The sequence below is a fragment of the Paroedura picta genome, chromosome 12 (genome assembly GCF_049243985.1).
Source record: "Paroedura picta isolate Pp20150507F chromosome 12, Ppicta_v3.0, whole genome shotgun sequence".
NCBI classification, from domain to species: Eukaryota; Metazoa; Chordata; class Lepidosauria; order Squamata; family Gekkonidae; genus Paroedura; species Paroedura picta.
In genome coordinates this window covers 6650858-6669144 of record NC_135380.1, presented here as the reverse complement: position 1 = coordinate 6669144, position 18287 = coordinate 6650858, and the positions used below count along the sequence as shown (strand labels likewise).

The 18287-nt window shown below is 47.5% G+C and overlaps 1 protein-coding gene and 1 long non-coding RNA gene across 7 annotated transcripts in view; both read right to left on the bottom strand.

The window, feature by feature from the left end:
* Positions 1 to 1143: 1143 nt before the first annotated feature.
* LOC143821503 (uncharacterized) lies at positions 1144 to 16470 on the bottom strand. The gene is made up of 2 exons (XR_013225818.1): positions 3336 to 16470; positions 1144 to 3198 (listed from the first exon to the last, which is right to left on the bottom strand). It is a non-coding gene; the product is annotated as an uncharacterized LOC143821503 (long non-coding RNA).
* Positions 16471 to 16524: 54 nt separating this feature from the next.
* The window catches only part of IGSF9B (immunoglobulin superfamily member 9B), a 97490-nt gene continuing 95727 nt past the window's right edge, over positions 16525 to 18287 (bottom strand). For 2 of the 6 annotated variants that reach the window (XM_077305810.1, XM_077305811.1), the window contains exon 20: positions 16525 to 17984. In XM_077305810.1, coding sequence (XP_077161925.1) covers positions 17761 to 17984 — 224 coding nt within the window. In that variant the 3' untranslated portion in view covers positions 16525 to 17760. The remainder of the gene's footprint in view (positions 17985 to 18287) is intronic. The other 4 variants (XM_077305813.1, XM_077305812.1, XR_013225859.1 and 1 more) reach the window with 4 other exon arrangements.

Below are 18287 nucleotides of genomic sequence, written 5' to 3'. Positions count from 1 at the left end.
GGAAACTGTGGCCCTCCAGATGTCCATGGACTACAATTCCCATGAGCTGGCAGGGGCTCATGGGAATTGTAGTCCATGGACATCTGGAGGGCCACAGTTTGAATACCCCTGGCCTAGATGGTTCATATGACAGGTTCATGGCTTGTCGTCGTCTTCTAGAACTTGAGGCCTTCTGTGGGTGTGTTGTGGGGGGGGGGGGGTGTTTGCCATCCAGTCATGCCTGACTTAAGGCTACCTGGGGCATGTTCAAGGCAAGGGGCGTTCAAAATGGTTGGCATTTCAGAGATGAAATTCAATGGAAGCTCCCCGAAATCATGCTGCTGGCAGGATTAGCCAAGCCAGAGCAGAACAGGCCTGTGGAAAGCGCCTTTGTCTCCACAAAGGTAGACCTTTCAAGGTAGCTTTGGCTTCAGGAGCCTGGGCCAGATCACCCAGCTGATGAGATTTCTATCCGTTTCATGCAAGAATCCTCAACACCATCTTTTTTGTCGAATAAAGAAAAGCTGTCTCAGGAGAGGAGTATGTAGAAGAAAAAGAGTTGGGCTGTTGTAGTCTGCTTTTCACTACCCGAAGGAGTCTCAAAAGTGGTTTTCTAATAGCCTTTCCCTTCCTCTCCCCACTACTGACAGCCTGCGAGGTAGAAGGGGCAGAGAGAGCTCTGAGAGAACTAGAAATGGCCCAAGGTCACCCAGCAGGCCTCATGACTTTCAGAGGGGCTTACCGTCGCCTTCCCTTCCTCTCCCCACAGCAGACACCCTGTGAGGTAGGTGGGGCTGAGAGAGCTCTAAGCTAACTGCTGGGCTAGAACAGGTGTAAGAGAACTGTGACACCCAAGTTCACCCAGCTGGCTGCATAGGAAGAAAACCTTTAAAAGAGGAGCAGCTGCAGGGAGAGGGATGCCTAAGTCCTATTCCCGCCCACCCATCACTAATGCATTCTAAATTCCTCTTCCCTTCTAGCTACGTATTTGCAAGGATAAACACTTGAGAGGAAGCTCAGGGTGGAGATTGCTGTCCAGTGTGATTTGGAATGAGGACTGCAGAAAGCTTTACTCCCCCTCCACCCCCCCACCCCCCCAAAGCATATTTATCCGGAGGGGAGAACAAGCCATTTCAAAGGAACACAAAACGTCGCGCTCCGGGGTTATTGTTTTTTGAAAATGTTTATTTATATCAAAATACAAAACATTTCTGAAGCAGAGTAATGTTACATGTGGAGCAATTAAATGTTAATTTCTCGGGCCCCAAATCCATCCTTCTCCTACCAAATGGCTAGTTTTACATCGCAACACGGCCATAAATTTCTTTACCGGGTACATGGGGGGAGGGAGGGAGGGAGGGATGGAGGGGGAAAGCAAGGAAAACAGAAACCGATGGACATGCAATGTTAATGGTGACGTTTGGGGTTAGTTCTTGGGGCAGGCTTGTAAAACACCAGCAGGGAGAGGGCTAAAGGCCTGCCACTCACATTTAAGGCAGGGGCTACCAGTGTCAGTCCTCCAAAGGCTGAAGGGCAGATGGAGCAGGATTTATTGCTTAGGCTCCTCCATTCACGTGTACCCCGGAGCTGCCTTGGAAGGTTTCAGGACTGGTGGGTTATGAGCTATCTTCCCTGGGCTTGGTCAAGTCCCCAGAAGCATCTTGTCCCCCCCACCCCAGTTTAAATTCAAGGGTTCGAGAAGGTCAAGAAGTAACACCGTGAGGCACTAAAAGGATGCGTCTACACACATTGACCCTAAAGTGGTTTGAAACCAGGTCAGCTTTTCATGGGCCGCACTGGCTGCGATCATCCAAGGTCTTTCTTCAGGAAAGCCTGTAGCCCACCGACAGAACGACAACGCCCTTGAGAGCCCCTGCATGACTTAAGTGCATTTTAAATCAATTTATAATTGTGGTGCCCCGATGTAGACGCTTCTACGTGGGATGCCTCTTTGGAGGGAAATAGGGAAGGAAGAGAAAAGGGGGCACTGTTTAGTTCAAAGTTAGTGGTCTGTCCCCCACCCCGATCGATCAGCACCTGGTTGCGGGGGGGGGGGAGGGATCTCAATTGCACCATCCAGCCCTTCTGCCCCTAACACCAAGCTGCTAGGATTCCCTACAGAGAAAAGTTGGCAGTCCTGAGGCTGAGGCAGCATCCCATTTAATCCTTGGGGCCATTTCAGATGCAGAAAATAAGAGACCAGCCAGGAGGTTGTGCACCTCTGAATCTTGCTGAAGGGTTGGAGGAGATCTATTCCCTCCTTGGTTGGGAGGCAAACGAAGGGACCTCCTCCAAGCTGAGGAGCCTTGGGGAGCATCTGAAGTGACTCCTTGTTCCCATGAGGCAGAATAGAAATGGCAGCAAAAGCCCCGAGGCCTGTTTCCGGCCCCTGTCCCTGTCCTGCTGGTATTTTATAGGCCTTTACAAAAAAGGAGGAAGAGCGCAACAATGCATATACAGAGAGATTATATATCGCGCAGAATAAGTTTCGTATAAGGCTTTGGTATAGCACCATCATCTCTTGGGTTTATTTCGTCGTTGTTTACAGGAAGAAGAAAAAAAAAACACCTTACTGAAAAATAGTTTAGTTTTTGTTTGTTTTTTAACGTCCAGACTCTGATCCTTCTGAGTTATCTGAAATTCAAAATTAACCCTCTAGTGGGCATCTCGGCTTGCACGGAATAATATTTTTGCTGGGTACACATGTGCAATTTTTTTTTTTAATCTTACGGGTTTTTTTTTCTTTAACCAACCTACCATTTGCCAATCCCTTAGCTTGGAGCTAGAAAAAAGGACTGAAGGGTATTATCACATATATTTTTCAGTAGTGGTTACTGTGAGTCATTATTTTAAAGAATCCAAAGAGGGGAAAGGAAGAAAACAATGGGGGGAAAAAAACCACTCCGGAACCAGCAGGAAAAGAGTGTCCCTCTTTGTGGCTTTATTGTTGGAGTCACTCCTGCCGGCTCCCTTTAAAACAGCACCGAAAAGCACCTTGACATGAGTTATACATTGTAATACTCAACATTCAAGAAATGGAATCGAGGTTGAACGGTCGTCGGGGGTTAGAGTCAGCTTGACTGAGTAGGCAATTCATTTAACAAAACAAAAAAAAAATGACGGAACATTTCCATGACTCAAATCAAGCCCCCCCCCCAAAAAAAAACAAAATCCTAAAAAGGAATAGCACCTTATAGCAGGGGTAGTCAACCTGTGGTCCTCCAGATGTCCATGGATTACAATTCCCATGAGCCCCTGCCAGCATTTGCTGGCAGGGGCTCATGGGAATTGTAGTCCATGGACATCTGGAGGACCACAGGTTGACTACCCCTGCCTTATAGGAAGACCCCATGGACTAGACACACACATTGGAAGCCAAGGGGATTCTGTCCAACATTATTAGAGGTTTACTGACTCCCTACGTGCGTTAGGCTATTGAGAGATTATTCTGATCTTTAAAAGATACACGTTCACTCGACTCCTATTAACTGGTGTATAAAACGGTCTTCTTTGCGAAGGTAGGGATTTGTCCCCATGGGAAGCATCTCGTGTTTGTGGCCAGACCAGAAAAAAAAGATTTCAGGAGCTGGAATGGAACGTGCTAACGGTACGGTCCTGCAAAACAAGATGAAGTCCCCCGTGTCGATCCGCTACATTTAACGAGCATCCACTGAAAGACCAATTGGAAGGGAAAGAAGAGCGGACCCCCAAGATGGCCACTCCTCCTCCATCAATGGAAGAAGGCCTTTGTGCCCTATACCGGCCATCGATGGAGCACAGGGTTAAGTACAAAGCACCCTCAACGCAGACACCCATGTGGCATCTTGGAACCGAGAAGGTGCAAAGTCTGGAAATGCGGCCAGCTCACTTGGCTTCCATCTTGGCTTCCAGATGTGCACTTCAACAGTGTCACTGGATATTTTCTAGGTAACTTGTGACAGGCGGTTTCTAGCTGGATTTCCCTGCCAGTGTAGCATCCTTAACATAGTATGTAGCTTCTATGTTGACTCATTTGAACTCATGTCTCCAAAGTGACACCCCGAACCCTGACTGGGCTGAGCTGGGAGACAGGCTGATGGTTGGCTTGCATTTGGCATCAAGAATATAAGAGCTTTACTGTGGAAAGTGTGATTGGTTGAGCGTTTCCTTCTCCTCCTCCAAGTGGCTCAGAGACGACAAGAAACGCAAGTCCTCAGAAAGCCCCGGGCCTTGAATGAGAGCTCCCACCCTCAGCGCCAAATTGCTCGGGAAGAAATCCCCTTCTTCCCTTTTCCTGGGATGCTCAACATGGACTCTGATTTTATTATGGTTATTGCTAATCCACTGAGGCAAAGGTCCAGCAACGGAGATGCAGGGAACCCCCACCCACCCTACACAGCTTGGTTCTGTTTAACAGAAATACTATTTGAATGAGAAACCACTTGGGGGGGGGGGTGCAAAAACTATTAAGAACCACTGCTGTGTTGAGAAGAAGAATCCTTCAGCCTCCTGAACAATGGGATTCTCACCTTCACTTTGCAGGGATCCTCATACACAAGGCTGCGGCCAAGGGGGAGATGGGTCAGCTCTGCACACCTTGGGTGAATGCAAAATCGTTTTTGCAAAGTTAGCCAAAGAAAGGAAATATAAACACTGCCTCTCCTCACACATTGAAGCTTAACTCAAAACCCATAATTGTTTTTTTCTTTAAACGAGTTCTAGCCCGGCAAATATCATTTCAAAGATTTGTCCAGCCTGGATGTATGCCAGCCACACGCAAGGCTGCACGTGGGCGACTCTCCAACCCAGCTCTGTACTTAATTTTTGGTAACGCTGCTCATGCCCAGAGACGGTGACCCAGAACTTGTAAATAAGACAACCACTGTTCGCCACTGTAGAAAACAGTGCTACCTTGGTCGGCACGGCAAGTTTCAAATTCTTTTCGGATGTTTACAGGGTGGAACGGGGCTGCCCATGGTGTGCGTGCACCAGATGTGAACAGAAAACTCAGAACAATGGCGGCTGCAGGCCGAGGCATTACAATTCCTAAAAGGCTGTGTTACTATTGCTTGGAATTATGATATTCACATCGATCCCAGCCTTGGCATTCTGGTGCAGTCCCTGTCCAGTTTTTGCTTGCTGTTCGGACCACTGGCTGACATTCTCCCTCTCTGGCAGAATTTGTGGCCGGGAGAATTCTCGGAATCTCAGCTCTCAGCTGGCCCAGTTGTGGAAGTTTCTAGAAGCGCCGGTTAAAGACCTTAAGGTTTGAGATCTACTTCTTATAGAGGTATTCGGTGCCTGCATAGGTGGCTTTCCCTCCTTCTGAGACTGCACAACAGAATGGCAAGCATCACGAGCACCCCAGAGCCTATTCCCCCGTTTAGTCACCACCTTGCTGCAGTTTCAAAGAGAGTCCCTCCCAACAAACTCCAGAACCCTCACTTGCGTTTCTTCCGCAGGGATGGTCAAACTGAGGCCCTCCAGATGTCCATGGACTACAATTACCATGAGCCCCTGCCAGCGAACGCTGGCAGGGGCTCGTGGGAATTGTAGTCCATGGACATCTGGAGGGCCGCAGTTTGACTACCCCTGGAACATTGGAAGGAAGAAAACTTTACCAGGTCAGAGGGAAAGGAAAACATCACCGTGTTTCATTTCTCAAAAGCTAACATCAAAGCCCCTTCTTGAATTTCAGCGGACAAATGAGGATGGGGATTGCTTAGAGGTGGAAGTGCAACAAAAAAATTGAGATGTTTCCTCTTTTGCAATGTGACCAAAGTGACAGCTGCTGGGCAGTCCCTGCGGGTCCTGGGCATGCCAGCCTCAGAGCTCCTAACTTCGGCAAGGAACGCAGACTCTGTATGTGCGCACACGCATGCACGCACGTGTGTATATTATATGAAAGAGATGGCAGTTCAGTGCTTTCCTCTTGCTGGTTCACATTGGTGGATCTGACCCTAGGAAGGTCAGGACAAGCAGCAGAGTACAAAGGAGTACCCAACGGCATGGAAAATACGTTGCTAGTTTTGGCTTCGTGCTTGAAAATTCAACCAGGCAAGGTGAAAATCGACCACCGGCTCCCTCTATGGGAAGCTGTGTCGTTCTGACAGCTACTGATTTCAAACCAGTGACAATGAAGCTGCCCTTCATGATTTTGGCTCAAAAAGCCCACTGTTTCGCAGTTCTTACAAGGGGTGGGTGGGATTTACAGAGCTGTTGAGACCCACTGAATTCCATTCCCCCCAGTGATAAAACATAACTCCCTACATAGAATCATAGAGTTGGAAGGTACCTCCTGGGTCATCTAGTCCAACCCCCTGCACTGTGCAGGACACTCACAACCCTGTCACTTATCCACTGTTACCTGCCACCCCCTTGAGCCTTCACAGAATCAGCCTCTCCGTCAGATGTCTCTCCAGCCTCTGTTTAAAAATTTCCAAAGATGGAGAACCCACCACCTCCTGAGGAAGCCTGTTCCACTGAGAAACCGCTCTGACTGTCAGGAACCTCTTCCGGATGTTTAGACGGAATTTCTTTTGAATTCATTTCATCCCATTGGTTCTGGTCCATCCCTCCAGGGCAAGAGAGAACAACATTGGAAACAAAAATCAGAACTGCTAAACCATCACAACTATATGCGCCTTTTATTTCAGAACTGTGGCAGACCCTAATCCACATAACCAGAGCTAGGTTCCCCCCTCTGCTGCAGAGCAGGGGGTATGTCTGTCACTAAGGACTAATTTTCAATGCCAGCAAAGCCACTGTTAGGAGCACACAGCAGTAAACGAATAATACTGAAGTCAGATTGCACACTCTTCCTCAAGCCACAGGTTCCTAGCAATCTTCTGCATCACACTAAATCCCAAGTATTCCCCTGCCCTTAGAAAATCTCTTTCCCACTCCCACCAGCGTTATTCTAGACTAAACGGACTGCATGGAAAGAAAAATGCAAAAGCAACGACTTAAGATGCACTTCACAAAAATGAAGCACCACACTATAAGGAGGGCTGTTTTTATTCCGCGCTCAAATGCCACCAAGCCATCACCCCCACCAAAAGAACCCCCGAGGTCTGCATCGAGAGAATGGAGACCCTGCAAGAAGAAACGCAGGATTCTCTGACCTGAGTCAATTAGGCACCCGAGCACCTTCGAAAGATTCCTCTCCTTTTACGCAATCCACTTAGTTTCTCGCTGCCGTGGAGAGAGGGGGGAATTGGTACATGGTACCAAAGTCCTGCTCTTTCTGGCCACTAGAAATCTTATTGACAAACCCCTCTAAGCCTTCATGATTTCACTAAGCACTGCCCATGTGTTTTCAAGCCTGGCTCCACAATCATTACAAAATAGCTGGGGATTCTTACAATGAAAGTTGCTGAGCCAAACGTTACGTGTGCATTTGCAGACAAGCACACGGGCCGGGCACAGGAAGGGACTGCAACATTGCTCTGGAAATGCACACAGTCTTCTTGTGCTTTTGGTCCTTCTGGACACGGGAAGGCATTCTGCTTATCCCCACGGAGCCCCAATGACGCCTTAGGTGTTCATCCTGGAGGGCTCATCTCTCTGGATAACTAAGGAAAATGTCTTTATTTCACACAAAGCCCACAGCTAGTCCTCAGATGACATAATGTGTGGAAGAGTCTAAGCCCAGGTTCAAAAATAAAGAGAAATCTTGTGGAGAAAGATATGCAGACGGGCGAGGAAGCAGAGAATGCGAAGCACCAACACATTTAAAAAATATATATTTATATATTTATATCTATATGTATGTCTATACCTGATCTGCTTCTGCTCCTTAGCTTCTCTCCACCTCTCGCGACCTGGCTAAAGTTTCAGACATAGAGTTACTTACTATTATTTTAATTTCTTCCTATCTATTCCCGCTCCCCCTTTAAAATAAAAAGTCAAATTTTATCTATATAATTTTATTTACAAGCAGTTTTGGAATACACAGAGGGCACATTCGTGTAGGAACGAGAGCCATCTCTCCAGTCCGTTGCTGTTTCCAAAGCCTACGGGCCATAAACTTGGTTCGATCCCTGACAGGACTGCAATTCAAACTGAGGCCTACCTGGAAGCCTTTGGGGTTTGCCTTTGGAGGACCTGGTTCTGGTCCTCCAGAGCTGGGACAAAACTTTCTGGTTCCCTATCTGCATGACAAATGGATACATTCTGCCTGGGGTTGCCAGCCTCCAGGGGCAACCTGGAGACCCCCCAGAATTACATGAGCTACAGACTACAGAGATCAGTCCCTGATGGACTGCCCTGGAGGGTGATGAACCAGATTCTATAGCACTATAGCTGGCTGAGGTCCTGCCCCTCTCCAAACCCCGCCCTCTCTAGGCTCCACCCACAAAGAGTTCTAAGAACCATAGTTTTGGTGATGGTCCTCGGGATTCTTCATTAGGGACTGCTATTCCCCTCTACTGTTTCCATGGCAGCCTCTGAAAAAGTAGGTTTAAGGCCATGGAGCAGGTATGCCCATCATCACCAACAATTTGGTAGACTAAGTTCTCCTGCATCCCTGTTCTGTCCCTAGGCTGAGAGAACGCCAAGGGATTTTATTGGAAAGGGGGATTTCTTTAGGAGCAGAATGTGAAGTCAATTGTGCGAACCAGGACCTAAACACCCCTCACTGCAACTGAAGTTAATGGTCTCCATTGACTGAACCTCAGCTGGAGGCCCACCATCTCCCTCCGTAAGAAGTTCAGCCCAGAACAACTGAGCAAAACTTCAAGCCTGTATGCTCTCTGCAAGGCCTCCACAGAAATCTCAGAAGAGCACCATACATAAATCTCCCCGACCCCCAGTATACCGTTACCCTGACAGTGAGCAAAAATTATGGGGGAGGGGAGACTGAAAGGAGGAGGGAGGTTCCAGAAATAATGCCCTCCAAACTCCCCTTTTTATTCATTTTTTTAAAAAGCCTTCCATGATATCCTCATAAGTCATGCTCACGACATGTGGCCCTCCCCTCCCCAGCCCCCCCAGACTGACCCACTTCTCCCATCCCTCACCTGCCCTCCCCCTCCCCGTACACTGCTTACAGCCCTCCTACACCATGCATGTATCAAAACGACCCGAGTCCTCAGGATTTGGGCATGGTGGTGACCTCACCTGCACACGCCCAGAAATAAATCGGTAGCACACACCCCTGTGCTAGACGCACATTGCCGAGAAAGAGGCAAGAAACGGATAACGGCCAGGTCCAAATGCACATAAATAAGAGAAGCCACTAAAACGCAGGAGCAAGCTCATGGCCTCGTCTCTGAACAATAAAAGTCATGGTCACCATACCTGGGAACAGGTAGCATCCCTAGAAGACTAGAGTCCAAAGAAACTTAAATATTTAGGCTAATTCTAATGACCTTTGAAATCAGACACTCACACGCCCTTCGCATTATGAAAGTGCTAACATAGACCCAGCATCAGAAGCATAACATCTAATCCCTAAGAAAAGCAGAGGGATTATGTAGCCGTGGCTGAGTGTTGGGGGAGGGCAAACCATGTTCCTTTTTGATGCTTTGTTCTTGAAAAAGTCAGCAGTTCTGCTCCAGCACTGGAGAGAAAGACTGCACAGCCTTCCAGGAAAGAAATTCTAAAACGCCAACAATTCATGAAATGGAAGAGCCACATTTTCCTGCATGAGCCACTTCATTTTGTTTTTGTTTTTAAACGAGAACACACGAGGGTTTTTGCACTGGATACTTCAGCATGGGAATTTCTAAAAAACACACACCCATTCCAAACTGGTGAGAAAGTAATATGGCGGGGGAAAGCATCCTGTACTGATTATTCCCAGTATTAAAAAATGGTGTTTCCCCTGTGGCAAACAGCAACCAAGCCGCCTTGCCAAGAAAGACCTCGCTGCTCCAGCTGATCAACTGTGCCATTATTATAGTACTGATGATGGAGCAAATTTTGTCACCCTTGGTGAACTCAAAGCTGTAAACAACACTCGAGTGTTAGGATAATGTCCCCACTCCCCGTGCCTTGGTCACATACGACTAATTAGGCGGTCAAGTCTTCAAGGAGATGCTGTTGTAAGTTGACTCAGGGTTCAGGCTTGAATGGTCCACCCCCCCAACTCAAACAAGATATGCCCATAAGGATGTAGAAACTCGCCGGTATTGTGGAATAGGCTTTCCCCACTCATCAGCTACGGCCTCTCGCTACATGTAAAAAGGTCTAAAGGCACAACGTGAATGGGCATCGTTTAAGTTAACAAATGGCCGCAAGAAGTCTAGACATCCGGAGCTCCAGTCTGTACATCCAATGAGGACTATTAGATGCTACAGTGCGCTGAGTCTAGGGCTTAGTCTGCACACAATAGATAATGCACTTTCAATGCACTGTTCCGCACAGGAAATGCACTGTTCCGCTTTAGGATGCTTAGAGCTGATCCTGCGTTGAGCAGGGGGTTGGACTAGATGGCCTGTATGGCCCCTTCCAACTCTATGATTCTATGATTCTATGAAAATCCAGCTGCCAAAGCACAGTGAAAGTGCACTATCCTATGAGTGCAGAAAGGGCCCTAATCACGAGACCCAATGGGAAGTGCTTGCCCAAATCAGAGAAAACATCCCTTCCGCTCAGAGATGGAACTCTGCCACCGTGATTCCAACCTGACTCAGTTTTAACAGAGCTGAAGACTTCTGTCCCAAACAACATCCGAATCTAGACAACTAAGGAATTTGGAAATATTTCTGACAAACCTAACACTGTTACTGAGAAGGGATCCTGTGCATCTTTAGGATGTTGACGGAGGTCAGCCATAGCAGAATTGAATGCGATGCTTGGAAATATCAGAGGAAGTGTGAGGGAAGCCAAAACCATTTGGGAAACTTTGTGAAATTTGTTAAGGGTTGAACCTGAATCACACACGAGTGTTAGGATAATGTCCCCATTCCCTGTGCCTTTAGTTTTCTTTTGGTTGCCTCAGGTCAGGCAGGCTTTGTGGATATCGGGCAACCTTCCAAAACCTCCAGAACCTGGTGACCCACTCGCTGCCTTTAACTCCCTGGAGAAGTAGAATCCCTGGAGAAATCCCTTTATCTCCAGCACAGAGGGCTCCTGAGCTTCCCAGCTGTCTGCAAATAACTTCAGATACATTTCCACCTAGGGGATCTTTCTCCCATTGTCTAACTCTGCCCAGAAGTTGAGAATATTTTTGGCACGGCTGCAGCTGAGGTTAGATGATTTGCAGCGATTTGTTTGATTCCACGATCCCGCAATGACAATGACGCACAACTGCTTGTCTCTGTGCAGATGAAAATAATACCCATGTAATGTAGGAAAGCTGAGGACAATCATCCATCTCCCTTTCAGCTCCCACCCTGGACTCTTTCTGCTTCGATCCCCTTCCCTCCCTGAGTTCCCATCCCCCATGTCTCCCTCCCCCACCCATCCTCCAACCTTCTCCCTACATCTGCCCAAAGTTCTCTATTTCATGCAAATATATCAGACTCCCATAAATACATTTAACATTTTCTCCTATAAATTCCTCTGTATATAAGTATATTTCTCACACATATTCCTGTTATTTGGATCCCTAAGGTGGCGCCGGGGCGGTGGGGTGGAGGGTGGGGGTGGGAAGGGTCCTTTCCATGAAGGGATCAATACTGTCAAGTCCTGGGTTGGAGCTTAGTACTCCAGGACCCCTGAGAAGGATTGCAGGAATACTAAAGCCATAGACCCTGTATCTTCTAGATCAGGGGTGGACAAACTGTGGCCCTCCAGATGTCCATGAACTACAATTCCCATGAGCCCCTGCCAGCACGGTGTCGACAGGGACTCCTGGTAATGGTAGTCCGTGAACATCTGGAGAGCCAGCTTGTCCGTTGGGGGCTAACAAAGACAGGGCAAAGGGTGCGCATTAGAAACCTCAAGTCAATGGATGGACGCAATGGGATTAGCAATTCCAGCATAAAAGAGCATGAGATTTTTTGAGGGGGTAGGGAAATGTTAGTGCTCACTCAAGACTTGCTGTTAAGCCAACAGGCTGGTCCGACATGGTACAAGTATCCTTGCAACAGGGAAAAGGGACCAGGGGCCTAACCACTCCCCACACACAATCAGAGAAACTGCATTTCAGCAGTTTCTCTGATACCACAAAGGATTCTAGGGGGTACCCCGCAGGTTGAATCCTATTTGATGACCAACCCTCCCCGCCACACACACACACACACACACACACACCAAGCTTCCACAGTGATCCATGTGAGTTGGGTTACCAGCTCTACCACCATGGCCCCAGTTTGATCTGAATGCTGTACATTTTGGCAAAACCAAATCGGTTCTGGCCAAATGAAAATGACGATCTAGAACAGGCCGGCCCAAGAGAAACGTGACCCACAGGCATTTTGGCGCAGACACATGAGGGGAGGGGCAGTGTGGAAAGACTCCCAGCAAGCGGGAAGTTTCAAAGACACTGCAAAAGTCTCTCGTCCTTTGGTATGTAAACAATTTTGCGTTTTTAAATTGGAAAAGATCACAGTTCCCCCCTCCTCCACTCCCGCCCCCCCCCCCATTTCCAAATTTGTCGATCCTCATGGTTACAGTAGTCAAATGCTCACACACCTTTCCGCTAAAGTTCGGCTAGGACAGCAAGTTGCATTAAAGTCAAGCAGAGTTGAAAACAGGGTGAAAATCTCCATTCAGTTATGGCAATCAAACGAGTATCAATGGCTCCAAATGGGCACATCTTGTGACCTTCCAAAGGTCGATACGGTGCTTGACAAGAACCCCCTTGCCTCCCTCTTTTGACAGATGAGCCATGGTCTTCCCTTGTGTAGCCACCCTGGACTTCTTTGGGGGTCTCCCACCTACGTCCTGACCAGGGCTGGCCCTGCTTAGCATCTGAGATCAGATGACATTAGGCTAGTCTGGGGCACACAGGTCCCATTCTGCAAAGCTTGGACAATGCTTCGATGCACTTGAAAAGCAGGTTTTCATGCTTTGTTGCAAAAGTACATGCAAAGTGCATTATCCAACCTGGGCGAAATACATCCACGTCTGGCCCGTTTACCCTCCTGGCATGGATTCCAGGGGCGTTTTGAGGTTCCGTTGCCTCTATTCTTTCCCATCATCAAGATTTCTATTAACATTAAATAGTTCCTTGAAATAAGGCACAGGTGGGAAGCCTAGCCACGTGTTTTGATTAGCCTAGCTCTCTCTTTCTCTAGCCTGTAATCCACACATTGTGCAAACATGCCAACTCCACAGATGAGAGGGGGACGTAATGATATCATTGTGTTTAATTTACATTCTCTCCCAAAAGAAAGACCCTCCCCCTCAAGCCGTTACAGATCACAATGGAAGACATTCCTGCTGCCGGTGGTGTTTCTTATCGCTCAAAATATAGATTTCCCCACAATCCATGGGATTCCCGCCCCCCTGGGAAATACGAATTAGAATACAGTAAGGGGAGCAACAGAGGTAACAATGTGCAATTTCTGATACCATTTCTGACAGAACAGCAGTTTTATTTTTTATCCAGCCCAGATCTACAAAACCATCTCCCATCCCTGCAAAAATATCTGACCTTGGCAATGTTCTCCTGGATAGAAATAAATTGATTTCCGAAGAACAAAACAATGGGATAAAAAGGAGAAGCATTGAACATCGTTTTACAAAGGTAAAAAAAAAAATCTAACTCAAGCCACAGAGATTCTCAGGAGACCCCCCTGAAGAGGCTGCGGAAAACCTTTCTAAGAAACACAAAATGGAAGTTTGTTAGCCGTTGTATGTAGCTATTTTCACAAGAAAGCATGCATGTGTGCAGGTCCATGCACACACACACACACACATATATATACACCCACCTCCCAGCTCTCCTGACTATCTCACCTGGACAGTAAAATAGAAGGCCCAGTCCTGTTGCCTTAAACCAGGGTAGTCAAACTGCGGCCCTCCAGATGTCCATGGACTACAATTCCCATGACCCCCTGGCAGGCGCTCATGGGAATTGTAGTCCATGGACATTTGGAGAGCCGCAGTCTGACTACCCCTGCCTTAAACACACATTCTAATGCAATGGAGTAAATCCTACAGGGAACGTGAGCCTTTCGAGAAAACTTGTTCCAGAGTCAGCCATGTGCACATTTTCCCCTACCCCCATTTCAGCCATGTTAGGCAACTGGCAACATTTTAAAATTAAGCCCACATATGTCCCGAGGAGATTATTTAAACAAAAGACGGATGGAAATTAGAAAGGGCAGCGACCATGAAGATGGTCCCTTCCAACCAACGCCCCTAAGAAGTACGGGAAGATTTCGAGAATGCAACCGTTCTTCCTTCGCATTTTTCGTGAGAGTTAACAGCAAACCCCTACAGAGTTATTCCACTGCCCTACTTGTGGAGTGGGCTTTGACAGGAGAAGCTTGGTATAGCATTGCATTGTTCATCTCGGGGAAACGCAGAAAAAAACACTAATTTTTTTAGCACCAATACCAGTAAGCCCGAAGTAAGCAAAGGAAGTCACAATTACATCCAGATATTTAAGAGGTCCAACATACACTCAGATCTTGGCTGTACTCTTAGCAGCTGATTTGTTCTTGGAAAGACAGGCCCACTCTGGAGAAGGTCACACCTGTACAGCAGAACAGCACTCAGTTGTTCTCTGTTTTCCTTTGATTCAGAGACCTGCCCTCACACCGAGCCATTATCACAACTTCTTTTTGAAAGTCCCCTGGATTTTAACGTTTCTCCTGGGGCCCAGAGAGCAGCAATGAGAAAAACCAAATCCCAAAGGAACTTCCAAGGTGGGAAAAGTGACCAGGCCTCTGTATTTCAAAGGGATGAGACAAGCGTTAGGAAACACAGAAAGGAGGGCCGGCATGTCAAGTGCCTGCCATCCTCCGAATGACCAGCATGAAAACATCTTTGCATGAGTAGAAATGCACCTTTGGAGTCAGCCCACGGTTTCTACCAAAGAATTCTGGGAATTGTAGTTGAGGAAGGATGGTGAGAGAACCCTAGCACCATTCATAGGACTGCGCTTCCCAGAGAACTGGGAAAGGACTATTAAACCAAGTTTAAAACTGTAGTGCAGGTATACCCTAGGGCTGTCCCCTCCCTGCAGTTCCTGCATCCCAATAGGCCAGGATCTACAGGAGCATCCAAAGAATCATATGTCTGGAGTTCTGTTTCGCAGACACATGCCCCTAGGAAGCAGCTATATAATTTCACCATTACACCCATTTACCTTGGAACCCTGTGAATTTCATCCTTTAGTTTCATGGAGCTCAGGCTCCAGGCCAAGAAAAAAAAAATGCAGCTTGCGAGCCTTTCATCACAGCCTGCCAAGTTCTGGATGCCCCTCTCTAGTTTTTCGGTCTGAAAACAAGCAATGCAGAAAGGAGGTTTCATTGAGCTTCTGGGGAGCACCGTACATTGTGCGTGGACTAACTTGGGTTTCAACAGTCAGAAGCTGTGCAGGCTTGAATTGGCAGAAGCTGCTAAGTTAGCTAGCTTATGAACTCACAGGTGACTGGGTGTTCTAGTACTGGTCCAAAGTCTCCTCCTCCGGCAGCTTGGCTCGCCTGGGAGTGGGTGGTAGGTGGGTGCAACTCCAGTATTAAGAACCATTAACCCAAGATCCTGGTTTTGGAGGACAAAGTACCAAGTGGTAAGGAACGGGAAGGGTGAAGGAGTACTTATTTTGAGTCAGTGAGGAACAAATCAGGAAGCACGACGAAACAAGAAAAGCTGTTGGCTTGGACATTCCCATTTTTAAGAATAAAACAGAAGAAATCTCAAACAGATCAGAAGCAAAGGGAGCCACTGAGACGCTAATGCTGTGGAATAAGAAAACGGAATTTGGTTTCAAGTTGCTACCGGAAACAAGTTCTGAACACACCAATGCAAGGTCGACGACTGCCGCACTATTTGCCAGCGGTTGGCATGAAGAGTGGGTGGAAACCCAGCTTCAACCGGAGGGTGCTTTTTCCCGGGCCTAGACCATGTTCGGGTTGGGACCCAGGGAATGCCCTGGAGACAGAGTCTGCAGGTGGTACAGTAGATTGTGTCTCCCTTCCCATTACGGCTGGGGAAGGCTACTTTCAAATCCTCCGTCATGTCAAAAACTATGCTCCCCACAGGAAAATCCAAACCCAGCACATCAGGAGGGAAGATTCTGGTTTTGATCCCCCCCCATCCTGAGCTACCTTTCCCCTTCCAGATTTTTTTTAATGCATAAAGGAACTCTGAAAATGTTTTCCCACAAGCGTCAGTCCGAAGTGGTACATGATCCATTCGACTACCTCCAGAACAGACGCCCGTTGGTAGCAAATGTAATTCAGATCTGATCAGTACAGGGGGGTAGGGGTGGGGAAAAAATGAAGAATGGGAGTCACAGGAATCACAGCAGAAATGTGACTAGTTTTCACTTATGCAAAACAGCAGAATGGCCTCTCTTTGCATCTTAGCAATGATCATGAGGACAAATGCCTTGGGCCAGGGGTAGTCAAACTGCGGCCCTCCAGATGTCCATGGACTACAATTCCCAGGAGCCCCTGCCAGCATTCGCTGGCAGGGGCTCCTGGGAATTGTAGTCCATGGACATCTGGAGGGCCGCAGTTTGACTACCCCTGCCTTGGGCGGTGAGGCTTCAGAGTACGGACACTAAATCTGGCCATTGCCTAGTACAGTACAGAGACTACCCTATCAAGATGATCGTCTTAAAAATTAGCCAATCTAAACCTACAATTTGCCAGAAAGTACAATCGGAAGGCGTAGAAACCTGGCATTTTACAAACACCCATCATCACCTTGCCAGTCTTCCAGCTAAATTCTTGTGTATTATGTTGATTCAACTGTGCAAAATACAATACACACGCTAATCCTAGGTCTTCATTTGACAGAGAAGAAAGTAAACTATAATTTGTAATATTTTTTTCCCCCCCACGCAGAATATTCAGACATCTAGAAGGTGTGACAGTCGAGACTCGGAGAATTCGTTCTGTGCTGGTAGGTTTTTGGGTTAAGATTTTCGCAACCATTTAATACAGTTATCGGACGCGGCGGGTCATCGCAGCTTGGAATCTTGGACCCTTAGCTGCATCTCAAGGTATCCCAACCTGTTACCTGAATTCAGGCAAGCTTGTTTTCTCCCCCCCCCCCCCACCCCCCCCAGTGTTTTCTACCTAAAGTGAACACACACTGTATAAATATACATTGTATCCTGCATCTATGATGTTTTCCTTAAAAAAAAAAAAACTATATATAAGTTTGGAATCCAGGTTGTAAAATCTCATCCCCCTTTCAGGACACGTAAAACTGAAGCTGTAGCACAGAGAAGAGGTTTTGAGGCTCACCTGATTAGGTACACAGGTTGTTATTTTAAAGCGCTCGCTCTCTCTCTCTCTCTACTTTCAAATGCCATGCTCCAAGCTCTTAAACTTTGCCAGACTCTCTGCTGGAGATCCAAACAAAGTGAACTGGTTTAGTTAAACTGGGCTATCTTCCCTCTGTCCCATCCTCTTTTCAAAAAGGATATTTCCTATCCCCGTGGATTGCATTTGGAAGCTCCTTCCTGCAGCGGCTGAAGACTTGATGCTCGCTTTCCCCTTGGTGAAATACCGCCCCAAAGGTACCGTGCATCATGGGTAGTATTAATTGCTTACGATGCACAGTCGCCCTGCCAGCGCACAGAACAAGACTGAAGCCTGCCCCTGAATGTACGAACCGCACAGCTGTGCTTCAGTGTCTGTTCCGTCACAGGCTCTGCCAGCCGCGCCATCTTTACACCCCGCTCCCCTTCCCCGCCTTCCCCTTGTCCCTTCTCTGGCTGGTGCTAGTCTACAGCAAGGTTGCGTGCCCGCTGGAATCGTCATGATCCACACTGTTGAGAATGGCGGTCTGGTCCTCGGGAACCTGCCTGTGGCAGAGGTCATCCTTCAGTGCTGAGAGGCGGGCAAAGGGGTCCTGGCGAGGGTGCCGCTTCTTCTTCCGAAGACAGACAGCTTCGTCGGGCCACAGTACCTGAGAGTTAGGATGCTGCTGAACCTGGGAAGCAGAACCATCTGGAGGGAAACAGCAGAAGAGAAGGGAGCGCTCAGGTTTTGTCCAAGCATGCTCAGCAGAAGCACGGCCATTTTTTTTAAACACAACAAGCAAAGCAGAAAAGGACAGTTTATCACCAACGTGCAGTTGTCATTTTACCGGATGGATAAGTTTTTGAGTGTAGGGATGACAACAAAAACTACAACAACAACAACAACAACAACAACAAAAGCCTCAATACAAGGACATGGGAGAAAGATGTAATTCATGGGACTACTATGAGGATGGATGGATCTTAGCCAGGATTTAATCTGAATAAAAGT